The 18,430-nt window shown below is 42.4% G+C and overlaps 1 protein-coding gene across 1 annotated transcript; it reads right to left on the reverse strand.

Annotated features, from left to right (window-relative positions):
• Window positions 1-3,096: 3,096 nt before the first annotated feature.
• On the reverse strand, window positions 3,097-15,817 carry hook1 (hook microtubule-tethering protein 1; the record flags this gene model as incomplete). Its single annotated transcript, XM_080832707.1, has 22 exons — window positions 3,097-3,252; window positions 3,798-3,866; window positions 4,214-4,315; window positions 4,611-4,711; window positions 4,968-5,050; window positions 5,204-5,235; window positions 6,347-6,434; window positions 6,782-6,922; window positions 7,156-7,222; window positions 7,397-7,484; window positions 7,818-7,928; window positions 8,281-8,482; window positions 8,776-8,916; window positions 9,563-9,726; window positions 11,286-11,369; window positions 11,812-11,874; window positions 12,027-12,094; window positions 12,604-12,736; window positions 12,861-12,911; window positions 13,302-13,374; window positions 13,760-13,845; window positions 15,773-15,817. The coding sequence occupies 22 exons, from the start codon at window positions 15,815-15,817 to the stop codon at window positions 3,097-3,099; spliced, it is 2,148 nt and encodes a 715-aa protein (XP_080688833.1).
• Between the last annotated feature and the right edge of the window lie 2,613 nt (window positions 15,818-18,430).

Below are 18,430 nucleotides of genomic sequence, written 5' to 3' on the forward strand. Positions count from 1 at the left end.
ATCGTACGACTCACCTTTACCTGCATGATTCTACGAGGGGCTGTGGAGATTACCATCGGTTTATTATGATGTTACAAGGCCATTACATCATCATCAACAACAGAAGAACTATAAAATAAGAAATCGTTTGTTTTTATCCCGTGTATTTTCCGTTAATGATCAGAGGCGGTTGTTATGAAATGAATTACTAACGACAATGACCAAGCTGGCGGTCATTGCCGAATATTTTCTATTATTATACCACACAAACAGTTCTGCTTTTTTACGTCTACAATTCAGGTTCTTTTACAATTTAATCATTTACACTGCATGCTCTGCTAGCTCAAACACAAAGAGGCTGTTTGAAAACCAAGAAATGTTTTTATTAGACTATTGCTGTAATTAGACGACGTCTCCCTATGCTTTATATGCGGCGAGAGCCACGATAGAGCAAGGAAGAAGGGAGATGTTGGTATGCTGGTTCCCTTCATAGTTTTTTTTTCATTTTTACAAACTTGTCCCTGATCTTCCTCCAACTCCTAATGCACTCCTGGACCTCCAGCCCCAGGTTCCCAGCGATCTCTCAGCGATTTTTTTAAAAACGGCGGTGCTGTCATATAGGGAACGAAAACAGGAAACTTATTACATTTTAGCCAGGGGTGTCGGACAGCTCGGATTGGATAGTCTGCTAGATCTTCATCAGTATTAAGGAGATGGTGACTAGAGACTGGGTCAGAGTTGGAATTTTGTTGTTAAGAAGATGTTTGTCATTATTCATACCATCTCTACTAGATTTTAACTGGGTAAGAAATAAGATGTTAACCTGGTAAAACGTACTGGAATAAAAACTTGATTTGTGGTACCACCTAGTGGCCAAATTTAAACACAGTCCACCTCCCAAAAATCGTATATCAGACAAGGACGATTGACAAAATGAAATACTGAATACGTTTTTATTTTATTTCATGATGTGCAGATGGTGACTAGACTGAAGTCAGAGCTGGGATTTTTTAGTTTTTGTTTGTTTCCTTTTAAGCAGTCATTTTCATTTATTCTTCATCTACACCATGCATCTTTTAGGGGCAATGAAATTAGATTTTAAAGCAGCATTAAGGAGTTCTGTTCCAAAACTAGCAAGGTAACTACCTAAAAGGTATGCAAAAACCTTGCAAACACCACCAACAGCCCACTTGACAATGATAGAAGCTTGCCAATACAGTAACTGGTGTTTTTTGGCAGTATAGCTGGCAATGTCATGCTGTGAAGGCTTTCCTTCCATTTTTGCAGGGTGTTCCAGCCAAGAACACAGAACTACATAGGGCATATCCTGGATGGCTAGTGGGAAAGACACAGGTGTTTATCTGTCCTTTACATGACCATTTGCTTTCAAAATGAATTTGAGGATGGTCCCAAAACTATCTGCCTATAAAACCACACCTCAAAAAAGTGTCAAATTATTGCGTTGTGGTACCATCTAGTGGCTAAAATCAAACACAGCTCTCCACCTCCAGATAATCTTACATCAGACAAGGACAATTGACAAAATTAAATACTTAAATTTGTTGTAAAACAAGTGTTTATTTTCTTTCATGAAAACGAAAAGGCTTTGTGTTCTCCAACACCTCAAATTCACATAATTCCATCATGAGTAATTTGCAAAAGCCCACCCAAACATAAACAACCACAAATTGTTCTAATAAAGTTTCCGATCACGTTAAAGTCATAAGAATAAAACAAAACAAGTAAACAAACAAAAAAAAGGCATCATCTTTAACCCCAGCATTTGAAGACGCCCATTAAACACAGCTTTGACCTGACACAGAAGAACCAAGCCACAAAAGACATCCACAGCCCGTCTGTGTGAACACTCACAGCACACTACACAGTACCAGATCTTTTCCCCAGGTACTACTCTGGGTTGAGACGTCGTGAGCTGTCACTGCACTGCTAAGCCGGCAGACACCTGACTGAGGCCAGCAGAATGTGAGCAGCACACATTCAGTAATACCCAGAGGTGCTTGACATTGGGACTGGATATGCTGCTGAGATCTAGGAGCTGGAAAAAAGTCCTCAAAAAGAAGAAACACATTCGATGCTGAAGGGCAAGGAGGCCTCTGAATACCCAAGAAAAAAAGATCATGCTGGAGTCTGGTCACAGTTGATTGCATCATATAAAATAAATACTATAAATAGTAAATCCCAGTTGATTTAAAGATTTCAGTTTAATTTTTACAGCACCTAATTCTTTGACATCCCAATAATAGTAGTTCATCTTTCATTTAAAAGATTTAGACGTGTAGTTCTTCAATATTGTACAGCAAAAAAACAGCTCTAATGGTGTCCAGCACCAGATATAGGTAATACCCCATGCCACTACAGCAGATCGGATCTAGCTAGTGTCCTAAGAGCGCAGTGCCAAGCTGCAGTATGCAAAGTACTTCCAGTATGACATGAATGACACTGGTGAAATTGTTCACAGATGACCCATTGTCCTTATATTTTTACTGCATAGTATGATTGTAGAATAATTTGAGCTTAAAGCTGAAATGCTAGCCATTAAAGAAAATAAAAAAACCTTAGTTACTATTATCCAGCACTACATAATCATGCTTTCTCTATCCCTGTTTGCACTGAGTTCACACTTCAAATTGTCCTGATTTAGTGACTTTGATGAAATCACTGGAACGAAAGCTGACTTATAAAGGCGAAGAGGTGTGCACTGGAATTTACAAGTCATCCCAGGGAAGGAGTGTGTTGCTACGGACATACAGAAGTGTGCTGGTGTGAGCAAGACAACATATGCTCAATTAAGCATATGTAATAGATAGTGAGGTGGAGACGTGTGTGTGTTTGTATGTGTGTGTGTGGGTGGGTGTGACTGTGGTTGTGGTGGTGGTGATTGTGCGTGTGAGTGTGTGTGTGTATGAGAGGGTAAGAGTGCGTGTGTCTGAGCGGTTTTGCGGTGTGAGGGGGGTTAACCTCAGTGCCTGCAGTTGGGTAACGACCAGTTTCCTTAAGGTCACTTAAGTGCACATTAGAGGGAGTGTGGATAGAGAGACAGAGAGAGATGCTCAGAGGGAGGAAGAAGAGCAGGAAAAAAAGGGCTGGAAGATTCCTTCACTTGGAGGAGGAGGCAGGCAAGTTGACAGAGACTGGCCGCCGGGCGTTGGTCACCTGCCGCTGCTGGGCCAGGAAGGACTGGCCAGGGGGGATCAGAGAGTTGGAGCGACCACTCAAGCGAGACTCGATCGCCATCTTCTGCAAGTTTAGGCTCTGTGTGTGTGTGTGTGTGTGTGTGCGTGTATGTGTGTATGTGTGTATGTGTGTGTGTGTGTGTGTGTGTGTGTGTGTGTGTGTGTGTGTGTGTGCGTGTGTGCGTGTGTGCGTGTGTGCGTGTGTGCGTGTGTGCGTGTGTGCGTGTGTGCGTGTGTGCGTGTGTGCGTGTGTGCGTGTGTGCGTGTGTGCGTGTGTGCGTGTGTGTGTGTGTGTGTGTGAGTGAGTGAGTGAGTGAGTGAGTGAGTGAGTGAGTGAGTGAGTGAGTGAGTGAGTGAGTGAGTGAGTGAGTGAGTGAGTGAGTGAGTGAGAGAGAGAGAGAGAGAGTGTGAAGGAGAGGGAAGGGGGTAAAAAATGCAGAGGAATAAAAAAATGGTTTCATGGTTATATTCTAAAGCTGTAATCAAATTGATAAAATTCCATTTAATCACTATGCATCCCATGCTAATCTTTTTTTGTTTTAGGTGTAGATTTCTGACAAGAGAAAAATGTCTAATAGTTCTACTGAATATTTAAAGAGCTGAGAATGATGGTTTAAGGCTCACCTTATTGTACCATGCCGTTACAATCAACTTCTCTTCGTACTCCTTTAGTTTGGCTTGCTCACACTCTCTCTGAAGTAGTCACACAAACACACAACATGAAACATCACACTCTACATCTCAGATGCTTTCAAATTTGGTAAACTTACACGAAACGTGTTTTCTTAGAAAATGTAAACCTGAAGCTTTTTGTGTTAACATTCAACATTGTCCGATTTAAACGGTAACCCTTTGTCCAGCATTGTCGTTTGTTCTCCAAAGAACTACCTCTGTTTGTGGGTGTTCGCAAACGTAACTCAAAGCAAACTAAAAACCGTGAACGTTTGCCTTTGCCATTTCGAATGGACCTCTTGTCTCACTCGAATGCTTGACAACATGAGAGGGGGAGCCTCGCAGAGCACGGGCCGTCATGATCTCACCTCCAGAGAGCTGATCCTCTTCTCCTTCTCGGAGAGCTGGGTTTTCAGAGACTGGATCTCCGCAGAGGCTGGGTTCATCTTTGGGTCCAGAGCCCGGATCACCTGGGAGAGAGAAAGAACAATTAGCCTCTCCTCAAAGGCACTCATATATTCCAGTAAGGAAAAGTGAAATAATGAAGGTCAGAGGCAAATTCAATTATTGTGAAAGTGAGAAATTAGTATGACCATCAACTGACATGTGTCTGTTAATGAGTCATACCAAATCTATCAAGTTAAAAGACAACAAAATTATACCCCACTTTAAAGAGACATTCTGAACTACAGAAGGTGAATTAAGAGCCCAGCAATTGATTTCAAGGCTTCTGAGATCGAAAATGATTGGCTATGAGGGCCTTACATTGCGAGCCTTCTCCAGGTACATCTTATATCTCTCCTCCATGGCCTTCATGTCCTCATCCTTTTTCTTAAGGGCAGCCATTAGTTCCTCTAGTTTCAGAGCTGAGAGAGAGAGAGAGAGAGAGAGAGATTTATGATTTGTCCACACCCCAGTTACATGGTTAGAGTAAACCTCTATGGAAATGGTTTCCAGCCATTGATGAGATATTTATGTGCTTTGATAGATGACCAGACAAGAACGAACCGGCCAAAGACAAGAACGAACATGGCGATTACTACGTTTTCCTCTCATCAGCTGGACAGTTAGTGTGCGACTGTAGTGTTGTGGTTTAAAAGACTCCAGCCCTGCATGTCTTACCATTCTGAGTGGTGTCTGGCTGAAGGTCCTCCAGAAGCTCTTTCTTCTTCATGATCTCATCCTGGGCCTGATTCAGCTGCACCCTGCGACCAAAAAACAACTTCTGTCAAAAATCAGGTGTGAATTGTAGAAAGAATAAACTATGAAAAAAGTACCTGTGCAATTTTTACAATTGAAGACATTAAATGCCCATTGACATATGTAAGAGAAGCCCGTCGTCCATAGAGGCTACTTACATGTGGGCATCCAGTTTCCTCTTGAGGTGGGACTGCAAAGAGATATGCCAGAGAAAAGGTGGTAAGCGGAGTGGAATACCACGTTTTATTTCCAAAGAGGAACACTGAACAGCACACCATGCACCGGAGTAGTGAAGCTCTCAGGCAACTGTTTTACAATATTTAAGAGATTCTCTAATTCTCACAAGGGAAAATGTGTTACTAAATGTGTGCACTACCTATTCTGAAGACTAGTATTTAATCTGGATAAAACTATTTGGATAAGAGCCAAATCTGGATGTAATACATGAACCTAAGGAGTTACCATATTCCATGAGGAAGACAAAACCAAAGTTGCTGTGATTCTACGACTCCATTTCAGGTTTCATGTCACAAACTTAAAATCGACATCAAAATGGGTGGCAGGAAAATGCAAGATCATCATTGGGCCTATAAATGGCTCCAGGACTGCTGTGCAGCAAAACAGTTTGTGTCTAATGGACACGAATATGGGCATGTATAAAAAGTAGTTTAACGCGTTATTAACGGCGTTAACGCGAACCCATTTTAACGCCGTTAATTTTTTTATCGCGCGATTAACGAGATGTAAAAAAAAAAAAAGATCAACGTTATTTTGCCCTCCCAAACTTTGTAGTAGGCTAACGTCACGTTTGAGTGAATGATGAGCGCGATACAGCGAAATGGATGACAAAAAGCTTCTGAATAGAAAGTTTACCTTTAAAAGTTGTGTTGTACAAAAGAAGCGAGCTTCACTGTTGTCTGAAAATGTCAACAGGCAGCTGGCAGCAAAAAATATTAAGCCATGGTTTAACTGCACTATAGGCTGAGTCCATGTTTATCTTAAATGTGCACTTTATAATTGTATTTTGTACCGCCCTGTTGGGCAATGTTGTTTTTCAATAAAATAAAACATTGCTTAAAGCAAGCCAATCCACTTTTCCATGTTGATAACAGCATTAAAATAAAATAAAAATGATGGAAAAATGTTTTTTTGAAGGGGGCATTTAGAATAGATAAAATTTGCGATCGCGATTAATTTTGATTAATTTAATCGCGATTAATTTTGAGTTAACTATGACAAAAATGCGATTAATCGCGATTAAATATTTTAATCGTTTGACAGCACTAATAAAAAGCACTCACGTCCTCAGGCTTGGTCTCCTGGCCCTGCAGGGATTTCTGGAGGTCCTCCACCTGCTGCTGGAGCTCACTCATCCTCTCCATGTTTAACCTGGTGGTGTGAGAGGATGGGGTCAGACATTAAATAATGAAACGAATACAACCTGAATGCTTCTGCGGTCTTCACTGCTTAACCGTATTTATTAAATTGCCTTAAAGGGCCTTCTCAGTCTAAGCCGGGTCATACAACACAAATCTCAATCTAACTAACTAATCTAAACTCAATCTAAACAGCTCACACAAAGAAGGTCAGTGTATTAATGTCTTACTTTGAAGTAATATATGATCGGAATATATGTATAGGCTATTAATGCTTATTTGAGGAATATTGGAGAGCGACTAAAGGTTGTTGGTTGCGATTGGCTGGGATGATGTCTGCCGCCCTGTGATTGGCTGTACCTGGTGTCAGTCTCCAGCTCGCTGCGTTCGCGGTGCGCCACCTCCAGCTGCTGCTGCAGCTCCACAATGCGTTCGTTCTCTGAGCCCTCCTGCTCCAGACGCAGCATCTTGTTCTCGTGCTGCAGCCGGATGAACTTCTCCCTGTAGGCCAGGGGGGCAATGGGGTGGCAGAGGCAAGACAGGGGGAGGGGGTCAGGGGAAAAGAATCAGCAGTTGTGTGCTGTACACAGATACCTGGGGGAGGTGTGTGCTCAGCTATTTGTGTGTGTGTGTGTCTGTCTGTGTGTGTGTACTGTACATGTGAGTGTAAATGACAAAACATTTCTAAAAATAACTGTGCGTGTGTATGATTGTGTGTGTGTTAACTGTTGTACCTGTACTCAATAGGCAGTAGCTCAGCTGCAAGGTTGTCATGGCTTGGACTGTCAGACTGGAACTTTTCTATGGAAAGAAACCTTTTATAAGCATCCTCCCAAGCCATTTACACCATGGAAAATTGATAGCTTCGAATAACTCCAAATAATATTCTATACCAATATACAAATAGATGTCTTTCTCTGAGGTCCATTATCAAATCTGAAAGACAATCCCTCTATAAAAATGACAATGGCAGACCTGCTTGTAGGAGCTGGTCTTGCTGGGCCTGTGTGCATCGAAGCTCCTCATTGGTCTCCTTCAAAGAGTCACGCTCGATTATGATCCTCTGTTCAAGAAATAGCATCATCAGAAAGCATGAAAACACATTTGACACTACATATGCTCTCGGTGCATCTGATGATCTGACATACATGCATCCCAATAAATGCAACACTGTGTTAAATTTGTTATTAGCATGTTTGTGTTTCATGTTTTATCAAAAAACATTTATCCTTTTAAAGATCCCGTCCCAAATCATCTTAGCAACACAGAAAACAGGTATGAAGACATTGAGACTGTACTTGTCAAAAGGACAACAGCACCCTGAACAAACCCTGTGTCCCTTAAATGTGTGTGTGTGTGTGTGTGTGGTTTGCATATCTGTTCAGCCCTTGTCTACCTCCTTCTCCTTCAGCACGGTCTCATGCCTCTCCTCCAGCTTCTTCGTCTCAAAGGCCAGGTTGTCGGCCCGGCGAGACTCCTCAGACACCTTCTTGTGCAGCTCCTGGACCTGAAGGCACACATTCCAACGCTTCACCATCACATCCAGACACTCAGCGTAAACCAATGTTGCGCGCACCTGACTTTCATGTTTACATGACTAAGTGGAAGTGTGTGGGTGAGCGAGTTTGTGTGTGTGAGTGTGAGTGTGTGTATGTGTGCAAAAAGGAGTGTGTGTACATGTGAGTAGGTACATATAAGAGTTCTCACACAACTGAACGTGTAAGTGTGTGTATGTTAGTGTGTGTGCACGTAACAGTGTGCATAAAGATGTCTTCATAGGCATGTGTATGTGTATAGGAGACTGTGCTATGAGTGTGACACACACGTGTGTGTGTGTAGGTGTTTAAGCCGGAGTGTACCTGTCTCTTGTAGGTCTCCAGTTGGGCACGGGCAGCGTTGGCCTTCCTCAGCTCCTCCTCCAGGCTGACGGTGTTCTGCATGTAGGACATGTTCTTCTCCTCCAGGATCTTCACCTGCCGCCGCAGGTCACTCAGGTCCTCCAGCTTCTTACGATAGGTCTCCACAGAGGCCTCCAGCTTCACTGCCCTGTCAGAGCAGCTCCTACACACACACACACACACACACACACACACACACACACACACACACACACACACACACACACACACACACACACACACACACACACACACACACACACACACACACACACACACACACACACACACACACACACACACACACACACACACACACACAAAATATGTTTCACAAAGTGAGCAATCAGAAACATGGAAATGTGAGGTAAGGCTTAAGTATTTCCATAAATCAACGGTAAAATCAAGGTCTCAATCAACCATAAACGCAGAGGGTGTGCATCATACTGAGCCTACCTGAGAATGTCTAGTTCGTCTCGGAGAGTACGAGCCTCCTCAGCCAAGCTGGTCAGGTCATCATTGCGGTGCTGGATTTCTATCAGCTGCTTCTCCAGGTCCTCACAGTGGATGCGGTAGTCATCTTTAGCAGCCTCTAGCCTAAACACATGCACATGAGTCTAGTATAAGCCTTGTGATAGAGAAATACGAAACTAAATTACTTTAAACAAGTATGTATGTATGTTAATCATATGCCTTTGTGAACTGAAACATGACGTTTCCTTCTGTGTATGTGCTTAAAAGTGTACCTTCTGTGTGTGTGTGCATAAAAAAGGGCTGATAAGAAGAACTAGAAGTCCTTCTTTTCTGCCTTGCTGATGCATTGCGTTGCAAAAAGCATAGCAAGATGACCTTGGATGTGGGAGACCCACCACATGGTTATCCCTACTGCGTGGGGTCAGAGAACGCTAACTTCATTCTATATGTGTGTTTCACTTTGCTTCTCTCTCGTCTGCTGCAGTCTGGGAGTGAGCCCGGGCTCTCTCTCTCTCTCTTTCATCCTCCAAGATGAGAGTGGGCCCGTGCCTCTCTCTTGTCTGCCAAGACGTGAGTGAGCCCGACAGGCTTGTTGTTGTTGAATAGAACTATACTTAACACAACTCTGAAGTCTGAAGTAAACTTGAGTGTGAATTTTCACCTAACACGTTTTCACATAACAACTTGGAGTCAAATAAGATTAAACACGTTTTGTATAACAGTGTAAAAACAGTCTTCTTATAAACAGGAGGCTGGGTGTTTGTCCCACCTAAAGTTCTCCTCCTGCATCTGCTCCAGCTGGAGCGACAGCTGGCTGTGCTTCTTGCCCGACGGCGTGCTGGGGTCATCAAACGTGTCCAGCTGACTGGCGCGGTCCGTCAGGACGTCGTTCTCCGCTAGCAGGCTGTTCCTCTCGTCCTGCAGAATGGTAACCTGTTTGTGGCCGAAAAAGTACACATTTGTATCCTCTTTCCCCAATTCAAGTACATTCAAAACATGTGTTAGCAAGTCACTGTTTAGTTTAGTCAATGTTTAGTTTAGCACACTAAGAGAGGTCATGACATGCTGTATTGGATCTGATGGGCTTTACTGAGATAAGATGTATTAGATCTGGTGTGCTTTACTCTGGGATTACAGACAAACCTCAACGACTGTGCCCAGATCAGTGCCAAAGGCCACCCAGCCTTTGTAGGAGCAGCTTTCCTTTAATTTAATTTAAATGACCCACTACTTGTTTTGCATATAAAGACTCTACTCAAACAAATACAAACAAATGCTAACTGAACACAATCCTATCACTGAAAAAAGAAAAAGCACTGAAAGTAACAAATATATAGTGAGAAACTGATGACAAGTGAGAAAACCCCAGATATTACATGACCGACGAATTAAGCATCGAGCATAAATTAGGCATACACACACACACACACACACACACACACACACACCAGCCTGCATGGTCAAGGCTGATACAGCCAGCTCTGTTAAGTTTGGTGATGTCAGCAGCAGAAGTCCCCCACCACAGTTAGATGTTAGAGACGGTGTGTGTCATATAGGTGGGGAACTAGCCCCTGGTGCAGATGCAGCGGTATTAATGACACTGAGCACAGCTCTGCGCAGACAGGGGTTACCACCCAGAACACAATCAGTGTTTTTAGTAAGGTTCCAGGCAAGTGCAGTCATCTAGACTTACCTCAGAGCGACCATGGGACCGCGGCGTTTGTGTACTTTACAACTCTGTCAAAAGTCAGTTTTGGTGGTGTGTCAATATTCAGCCAATAGAGCAGCATTGTCCATTAAAATGTCCTGTGGTACTTCACAGGAAGGCCTTTACACAGTATTCGCTGTAAGCTTACAAAGACACTTGTCCCACAAGGTAAGGACTCTTTGGGAAAAAGACACCGCTAGAAAAAAAAATGAAATGATGTTAGATAGCTAACTTGATCACCTCATTACAGCAGCGGTTCAGGCTAGTGTTATAAACTGATGCCGTCAACAGAAACAGTAACCTAAAATAGCTCTTTAATAATAATAATGTCTTGATGGGAAATGACAGAACAATGCACACTAGGCTCGCCGGAGGCTCCAGAACTAGTGGCAAGCGTCCATGACCTCAGAATGGCCAGCAGCACCATGAGAAGAATGAGCCCAGTCAGCTCGCTAAACCTCCCCATCCAGAACACCCCTCATTACCGAGCAGCTCAGTTCTTCTTCTTACTCAGGACAAAAACACTGACAGGTGAGTTAACCCATGCTTGCTTCTGAAACGCAACGCGATTCAACTGAACAGGAGTTCACTGCTGAAAAATAGGACTGAAACGTTCTGAAAATGTGTTATTACAATTACCTCTGAGAGTAACTAAAGGGACGGTGCTGATTGGTGCTACAACCAAAGGATGAAACACTCTCCGACTGTCTAGCAGCCGGCGCCTCGCAATGCTTAATGTGTCTATCTGCACTAGTGTTGTGGAGGGGAGGTGAACTGGACTCACCTGAATGTCCAGCTCCTGACAGCGCTGCGCAAGCTCCTCCTTCTCAGCCATCACCTCTGCAAGCTCCTCAATGGCCTTCTTCAGCTGGAGCCCAGACATGCACGCAGACAGAGAGGTAGAGAGGGAGAGGGAGAAACAGAAAGAGAGAGGGAGACAAACAGAAAGAAAAATAGAAAGAGGGAGGGAGAGACAGAAATAGAGAGAGGGAGAGGGAGAGACAAAATGAAGAAGGGGGGGAGAGTGTGTGTTGATTGGTGAGCGAGTGAGTGAGTGAGTGAGTGAGAGAAAGACAGTGAGTATGTGGTTGTGTGAGTGGAATACAAAAAAAAAAAAAAAACTTTCCTTGAACCATGCCTCTTGAATATTAAATCCCTCAAAACTTGACTTAGCCCCCATACAAGTGCAAGTATATTTCTACATTTCAACACACCCATGGTTCTTACTCACTGTGCATGAACTGACAGACCCAATGTGTTTTTCTATATCCCAGTTGTGGCGTTAAAAGGAATACCTCCTGGGCACTTACCTGTTGCTCCACGTCCCCAACTGGCTCCGCTCCAAAGTGGGTCATGGACTCTCTGCTCATGAGCTGGAAAATGATGTCGACATGTTCATTAGACCATAAGCTTTTAGCGGCACAATGCATGAATCCAGGGCTACGAGAAAGCATAATGTTAGCTACAAAGCGCTAATGCGTATGTGGAGATGCGTGGGGAGTTGTCAGTGGCGTCACACACAGACCTCCTGAATAGCCGTCATCACCACATGCTGCACAGACTCCTCCAGGGTCATGATGACTTGGATGTAGTCTAGGAGAAACACAGAATTGATTTTTAGTCATCGTTTAAAATTTCACAAACACACACACACACACACACACACACATTGCTGGGACTCTCTTCTATCTTGTCATCTAATTTGACCCAGTTGTTTTGAGAGGAATAAAGAGTAAGAGAGCAAGAGAAAGTGAGTGAAAGAGAGAAGGGTGGTGAGTTCATCTTTGATATTAGTTGCTCCTCAGGCTATCAAAACTCAACTAAATGTATTACTAAGTAGGTGAAGAAGTCTTGTTGTTGTTGTTGTCCCTGCAGTAATACTGGGTAATCTTAACCTAGCTACAGACACTCACAGGATTTGATTTGCAGAAAATGTGTATTATTCTAGGGTCACATCAAATCAACAAGAGGGAAGAACTCTAATAAGGACAGGGTCCCCACATTTAACTCATGAGCTATCTATACATATATTATATTATTACAATTAGGAGCAATCAATTAATTAATTATTATATAAGTACATACTGACTGATGGAGCATACCCTGTTTGCGGTCGCATTTTACAGCACATCCCAGGATGAGCTGCAGAAGGCGGCCCAGTTCCACCTGGTCTGAGTGCTCAGCCACCCGGACCAGATCAGGGAGTGGGAAGTCCGAGATCTGCTGTGCCAGGACCTGAGAGAGAGCGAGAGAGAGAGACAGAGAGAGAGAGATGAGCAAACACTGAGCTTAACACTGAGCACAGATAAACACAAAACATGTCTCCGGCACACACACCTTTAGTAGGATCATCACTTACCTCATTATAGTAATCAACCATCATCTGAAGAATTTTTTTCAGGTTGTTCATCTATAAAAAAAAAAATATATGAAATGGCTTTGCTCAAAAAGCTCATCTGGCAATGCAAAGTGCAGACCGCACCTTAATCGTAATCCTTTGCTGACTGTAATTCATTTCGCAGAAAGGTAATATAATTTTAAGCAAGTTAAACTTCAACTCATTCAGTCATATTGATCAATCATAATTCCATGAATGACATTGGATACATTGGGTTTGATTACTCATGTATGAACTGTGCATGGGACATTTATTGACATAATTCTTTCATCCATTCGTCCACGAAAAGGGATCTCCTATAAACCTCTGTGCATATTTGCTAGCAGGGAATGAAGGGTGATGACAGCCATTCGTAAAGCAAGCGTCTGTCTGTCTGTCTGTCTGTCTGCAACTGGTGCGTACCTTCAGTCTCCAGTTATCCCCGACATCCTCCTTGATGCGGCTCAGCCAGGCCTCGTTGAACCATGTGGGCTCTCTGCAAAAGCAAATGTCACTTCAGATCAATTCAACTCCATTACCCAGCACACACTGCTGTGCACGCTACCTCTCCTCTTTCTAGGGGTGGTGTATTTGAATCCCAGCACCCTGATCCATTCAACCCTGATTATGTACACTCAATGTCAAACACTCTATATACACAATATGATCCCCATCAAGAGTGATACATAAACCCAAACAATGTGTGTAAACCACAGATAAAACACACACACACACTCACACTCCACAGTAATGGGACACCACAGGCTTCCCACAATGCATGGGTTATGAAATATTCAGGGGTGGGGCCAGGTCCTGTGTAAATGAATAATGTTGCTTAGGCATGGTCAGAGTGAGTATGATTTATAAGGGGGGGTGCTCACATTTGATGCAGAGCCTGAGACATGGCTGCTCCAGTGGTCAGGTCCTCCACGGTCTTGCATGGTGCTGAGGTGTTAAAGGTCTGCAGCTGAGAGCATAGTAAACGTCTTCATGTCATTATTAAAAGAATGTGCTTAAAACACATCTCTGACACAAGCAAGCATGTAAAAGTATATCTAAGGAAGAAACGATGATGATAATGATCTCAGAAGGTGAAGTGGCCTGAGAGGTTCGATGTCTTAAGATCCCATAGCCTGCTGTGGATTGTAGGTCTCTGCAGAAAATACAGCCTAAACGCAATTCTTTAGCACAGCAGCATGGTATTAGCCTGGCCGTTACCAGCCTGTGACTCCATTTCATTTGAAATCAATTCAGGCGGAAATATGTAGGCTGGTGTCACCAGGCTAGCATGGTATATGCATCCCATTAATAACAGCTCTGGTTTTCTAAATGAGTGACTGTCTAGTATAAGTCGAGTTGAGTCTAGTCTAGTATCATGACCTGATCATACTGATCATACTTCTTACGTTTCTCTTAGATCATGTTATATCGATCATTGCTTTTGTCTTACCGAATGCACTGCCAGCTTACGAGTACTCCACCTGCTGCCAAATTGTATCAGCTGTCAGCTTAGTTCGGACGATACGAAGTATTAGGAAGGCGCGCTCTCATACGACACTAAACAGGTCCTACATGCAGACACTGGATGAGAAATTATCAACCGCTGGATCTTTATTTAGCTTCAAAATCTGTTCTATTGAATCTGGAAAAAATGACCTTAGGCCTAGCTGGTTGCAGGCTTTCGGCTGTCATTGTTTAACAGCTGTACCTTTTACAGCAGCCACCACAAAACACTGAAATGGCAAAACCAGTGTACTCTATGCTCAGGGTAAGGCAGACTGACTCAACTAAACTTGAAATACAGTCTGACTGTCAAGATGACTTCTTCAAATTGATCGCAGGTTCATATGAGCTGAGGTTTAAAGCTTTCTAAACTGAAGGGACGAGTGCACACTGCAGACACTGTACACGAAAAAACACCGCGTGTGCGCTATACTTGCTAAGTTAAGCGAACCGAAGATGGATCAGCATCTTGCTCGTGTTCTGGAAAGCCTTATAACAAACTCTGGTGTAGCCTACCCTACCCACCGCAGCCTCTCCTTCACACTGCAGATGAGCTATGGCTAATATAATCAGCGTGAGCTTTGATTCATTGCTGCCATGGTAGATCAAATAATGAATTATAGAGCCAACTTAACTGTCCACGGGTATTCTCCAATGGCAACGGCACCACTGCACATGTCCAATATAGAAAAGCTACAATTTGCCGAGGTTCCCCTTAAGCACCTATTCCAATATCCTCGTAAGAACAGAGTACGATGTAGGCTGCCATGCGCTATGCGTGATTGAAATGACTGTCGGGGACTAGCTTTTCATAACACGCAAAAAAATATCGGTCATTTTAAGACTGGCATAATAGGTAGCCTATTCTACTGATCAACATACTTATTCGTTAGCCTACAGTGTGCGCTTATGTAAGGGGAACAAAAAAAGATCGAAAGGAGGAATTCCACAAATATCCCAACGCTAACCAGATTATACGAGTAAATCGGATAAGGATAAAATGAAGTTTGCTGTTGTTGCAGTCGCTGTCTTGAGCAAGGCTTCTGATCTACCAGCACCTAGCGTAGAAGTAGCAACATGCTAAATCAAATATAATGTGATGTGATCTTGGAGAAAATAATTCACCAAAAACGGTGTCAATGCAATGCACCACTTGTAACATTTATACACGTGTATACCTATCCATCGCGCTATGTTCGTAAATTCATAAATACTAGGCTACTCAAGTTAACGACGGTAGCCTTTCATTTCCTGATTGTCTATAAGCAGTAGGGAAGATAAACACGTCGGTGTAGGTTACTACCTGCGACAGGTGAACGCTACATTTGATCGGAACACAGGAGTAATACTCACAGCCTACAATACATCAGAAATGGAGAGGATAAACATACCCATACGATCAGGCTCTCGCATAGCACCGTCTTGTTCACATCCATCTCTTCCCTCCGAATAGGGCAGGCAGATATTTCCGTTCAGGCGCTCACCTGTCAGTGATGCGTTTTGCTTTTCCACAACATTTGACCTCACCTGAGGCTGTACTTTATTTCAGAGGCGTAAGACAACTGTCTCCAGAAGCACCAGCGCCGTTCAATTACCGTAGTTGGTTCGTGAATAACCAACCCGACGTACATTCTTTGGCGTACACTCTTGAGAATGATTGGGGGATTGACAGGATAAAGCGCGTACTGTCGCGCAATACAACACCAATGGTGCCTTGCGCCTCGCGAATCACAATAACCAATCATATTCTAAATCAGTTGGGATTGACAGCGCTGTTTATTCCAGGAGACCAATCATTGTGAACGAGACAGGTTGTTCCTCCCTAATTATGCATCGGTAACATAGATGAGATAATCTTTGATTTCAGTGGAGAGACGGCCTACAACAAGCTTGCACGATTGTGGCGGTTTATTTTCAGGGCATCACCAAATTATTGTCACAGATTCATGAACCGGTTCCATTAGATCGGGAAGACTAATTTAAAATACATTTTTGCCATATGTAGGCAACAATTGATAATCTAATGAAATGAAAAAAAAAAACTTTTGTCTGTCTTTTATTTGACATGTATGAATAATTGTATGAATAATTTAGATTTTAATTTTAAAAGACAATGGATCAGTGCCACTAGGGTAGACTAGTCACCTAACCAGTAAAATAGCTGGTTATATTATGCAATTTCTGACATTTTTGACTCACTGAGAAAACTCTGTTTGACATATTTCACATGCTTCTACTGATTTAAGAAATCACAGCGTTCCAGCATTATTCCAGTGTACCATGCACAACACTGGAAATGTTCTGAAGAATGTATGGTTATATTTCAAAACACTAACAATGCAATACAAAAGAGCTGTTTCAGTGTGAAGTAATGTAAATCTCATCAGAAGAAGTTCCGGTTGTGCTTCCTATAAGTCAACTGAGAACAAGGTGTTTGTTATCAACACTGTGAGTGTAGATTCCCTAGGGGGCATATACACTAATTAAAATGTGCATAGCCATGAAAGTCGCTTAAAATGCGACTAAATTAAAAAATTGCTATTAGAATGGACATCAGAACTATGTTTTAAGTCCATCTTATTGTTCCCTGTGCATACTACATCTCCAAATTGATTAATTCCAGACTGCTGTATAGCAGGAGCTGGTAAGCTAGCTAGCATGGGTCTGTGCATGAGGCCCCTTTCTGAGACAGTGACCACTTGAGAATCACATGTCGAGTATGTGTCCAAAATGTTTTCAATCATAAAAAACAAGGAAGAGATAAGATTACAGTGGACTCACATACACCGACTAGTTGGGCTACCATGATGTTTTCTTTTAGCATTCAAGAACAGTCATTTTGAGCGAGAAACTTAAGAGATAACAAAATACTAATTGATTACATCTGACAACAAATCAGAATTCATGGTTTTCATTTAATTCAACAGGGAATAATAAATAATTTATGATAATGTATGACAAAAGGCATTTGAATTGAACCAAAGTAGAGTATTTGTTAGGACACATGCATTTGCTCATTGGTTCTGTTCAACAGAAAGGTGTTGTAGGCCTGTGGGCTTGTGTTGTAGGCAAGAAACATGAGAAGCAGGACAGACATTATTCATTTGTTGACAGATGTTCTACCTCTACCTAGGATACAAAGGCACCAAATGTTGTTTCTAGTGTTCTAGTACTCTGTGTGCCACTTCGCCCATGGTTTGTAAATAATTGTTCAAGCAAATGGTTGTCTTTCCATTTAACTGGTACTACCAACATCAATGTCCTCAGTATTTAGTGGCAGTGCATGTCGTTTCCTGGGTAGAAAAACACATCAGTGAGAAACAGCCATTGCACTGAATAGATCATGATATTCTGTCTTGTATATCATTCACAATGCATATACATAACATATGTTTGTGTTGGGTGAATTTCACATAATGTATATAGTATTATAATATAATATTAACACTAATATTATTATAAAATACTTTAATGTTAAGCTGTATATACTTGATATAAGTATATTGTATGCCCATGTAATTACAGAAGTTATAATTGCATTTGTCTGAATATGTGGTTCAAGGATTCCATTTAAGTTGTACAGGAATTGTAGGTTGAATGAAATGTCAGTTGTATCAACATGTGGGAATTTACGGGCAGGAGAGTTCAAGAGGAAGAGCTAAATATAGTTGCTGTAGGTTTAACCTGGACGCATCGACCTCTGTCCTTGTGATATGACAAATAAAACTTAGTGAGTAGACGACAGGTGACATGATGACAGTGGACCTTTAAAGCATTCGTGCTCAGTCTGTCCAGCCAATCAGGACACCCTCCATTCTCAGATGAAAGAGAGGAACAAGGCCGGCTGTTTGTTTAGCTTGGCTCTCTAACCTTGCCATATCACAGTCCGGTGGATCGATGCAAACTATTTTTAGCCAGTGTGACCTTCTCTGATCGGGCAAGAGGGGTCAGTAAAGTATTTGCAGCATTCTTTTGTAAAGTAAACATGCTCCCATTCAGGGGAAGGAGTTTATGTATATCATGGCCACACGAAGTTGCGGCTAGACAGG

This window comes from Sprattus sprattus (assembly GCF_963457725.1).
Source record: "Sprattus sprattus genome assembly, chromosome: 2".
Lineage (NCBI taxonomy): Eukaryota > Metazoa > Chordata > Actinopteri > Clupeiformes > Clupeidae > Sprattus > Sprattus sprattus.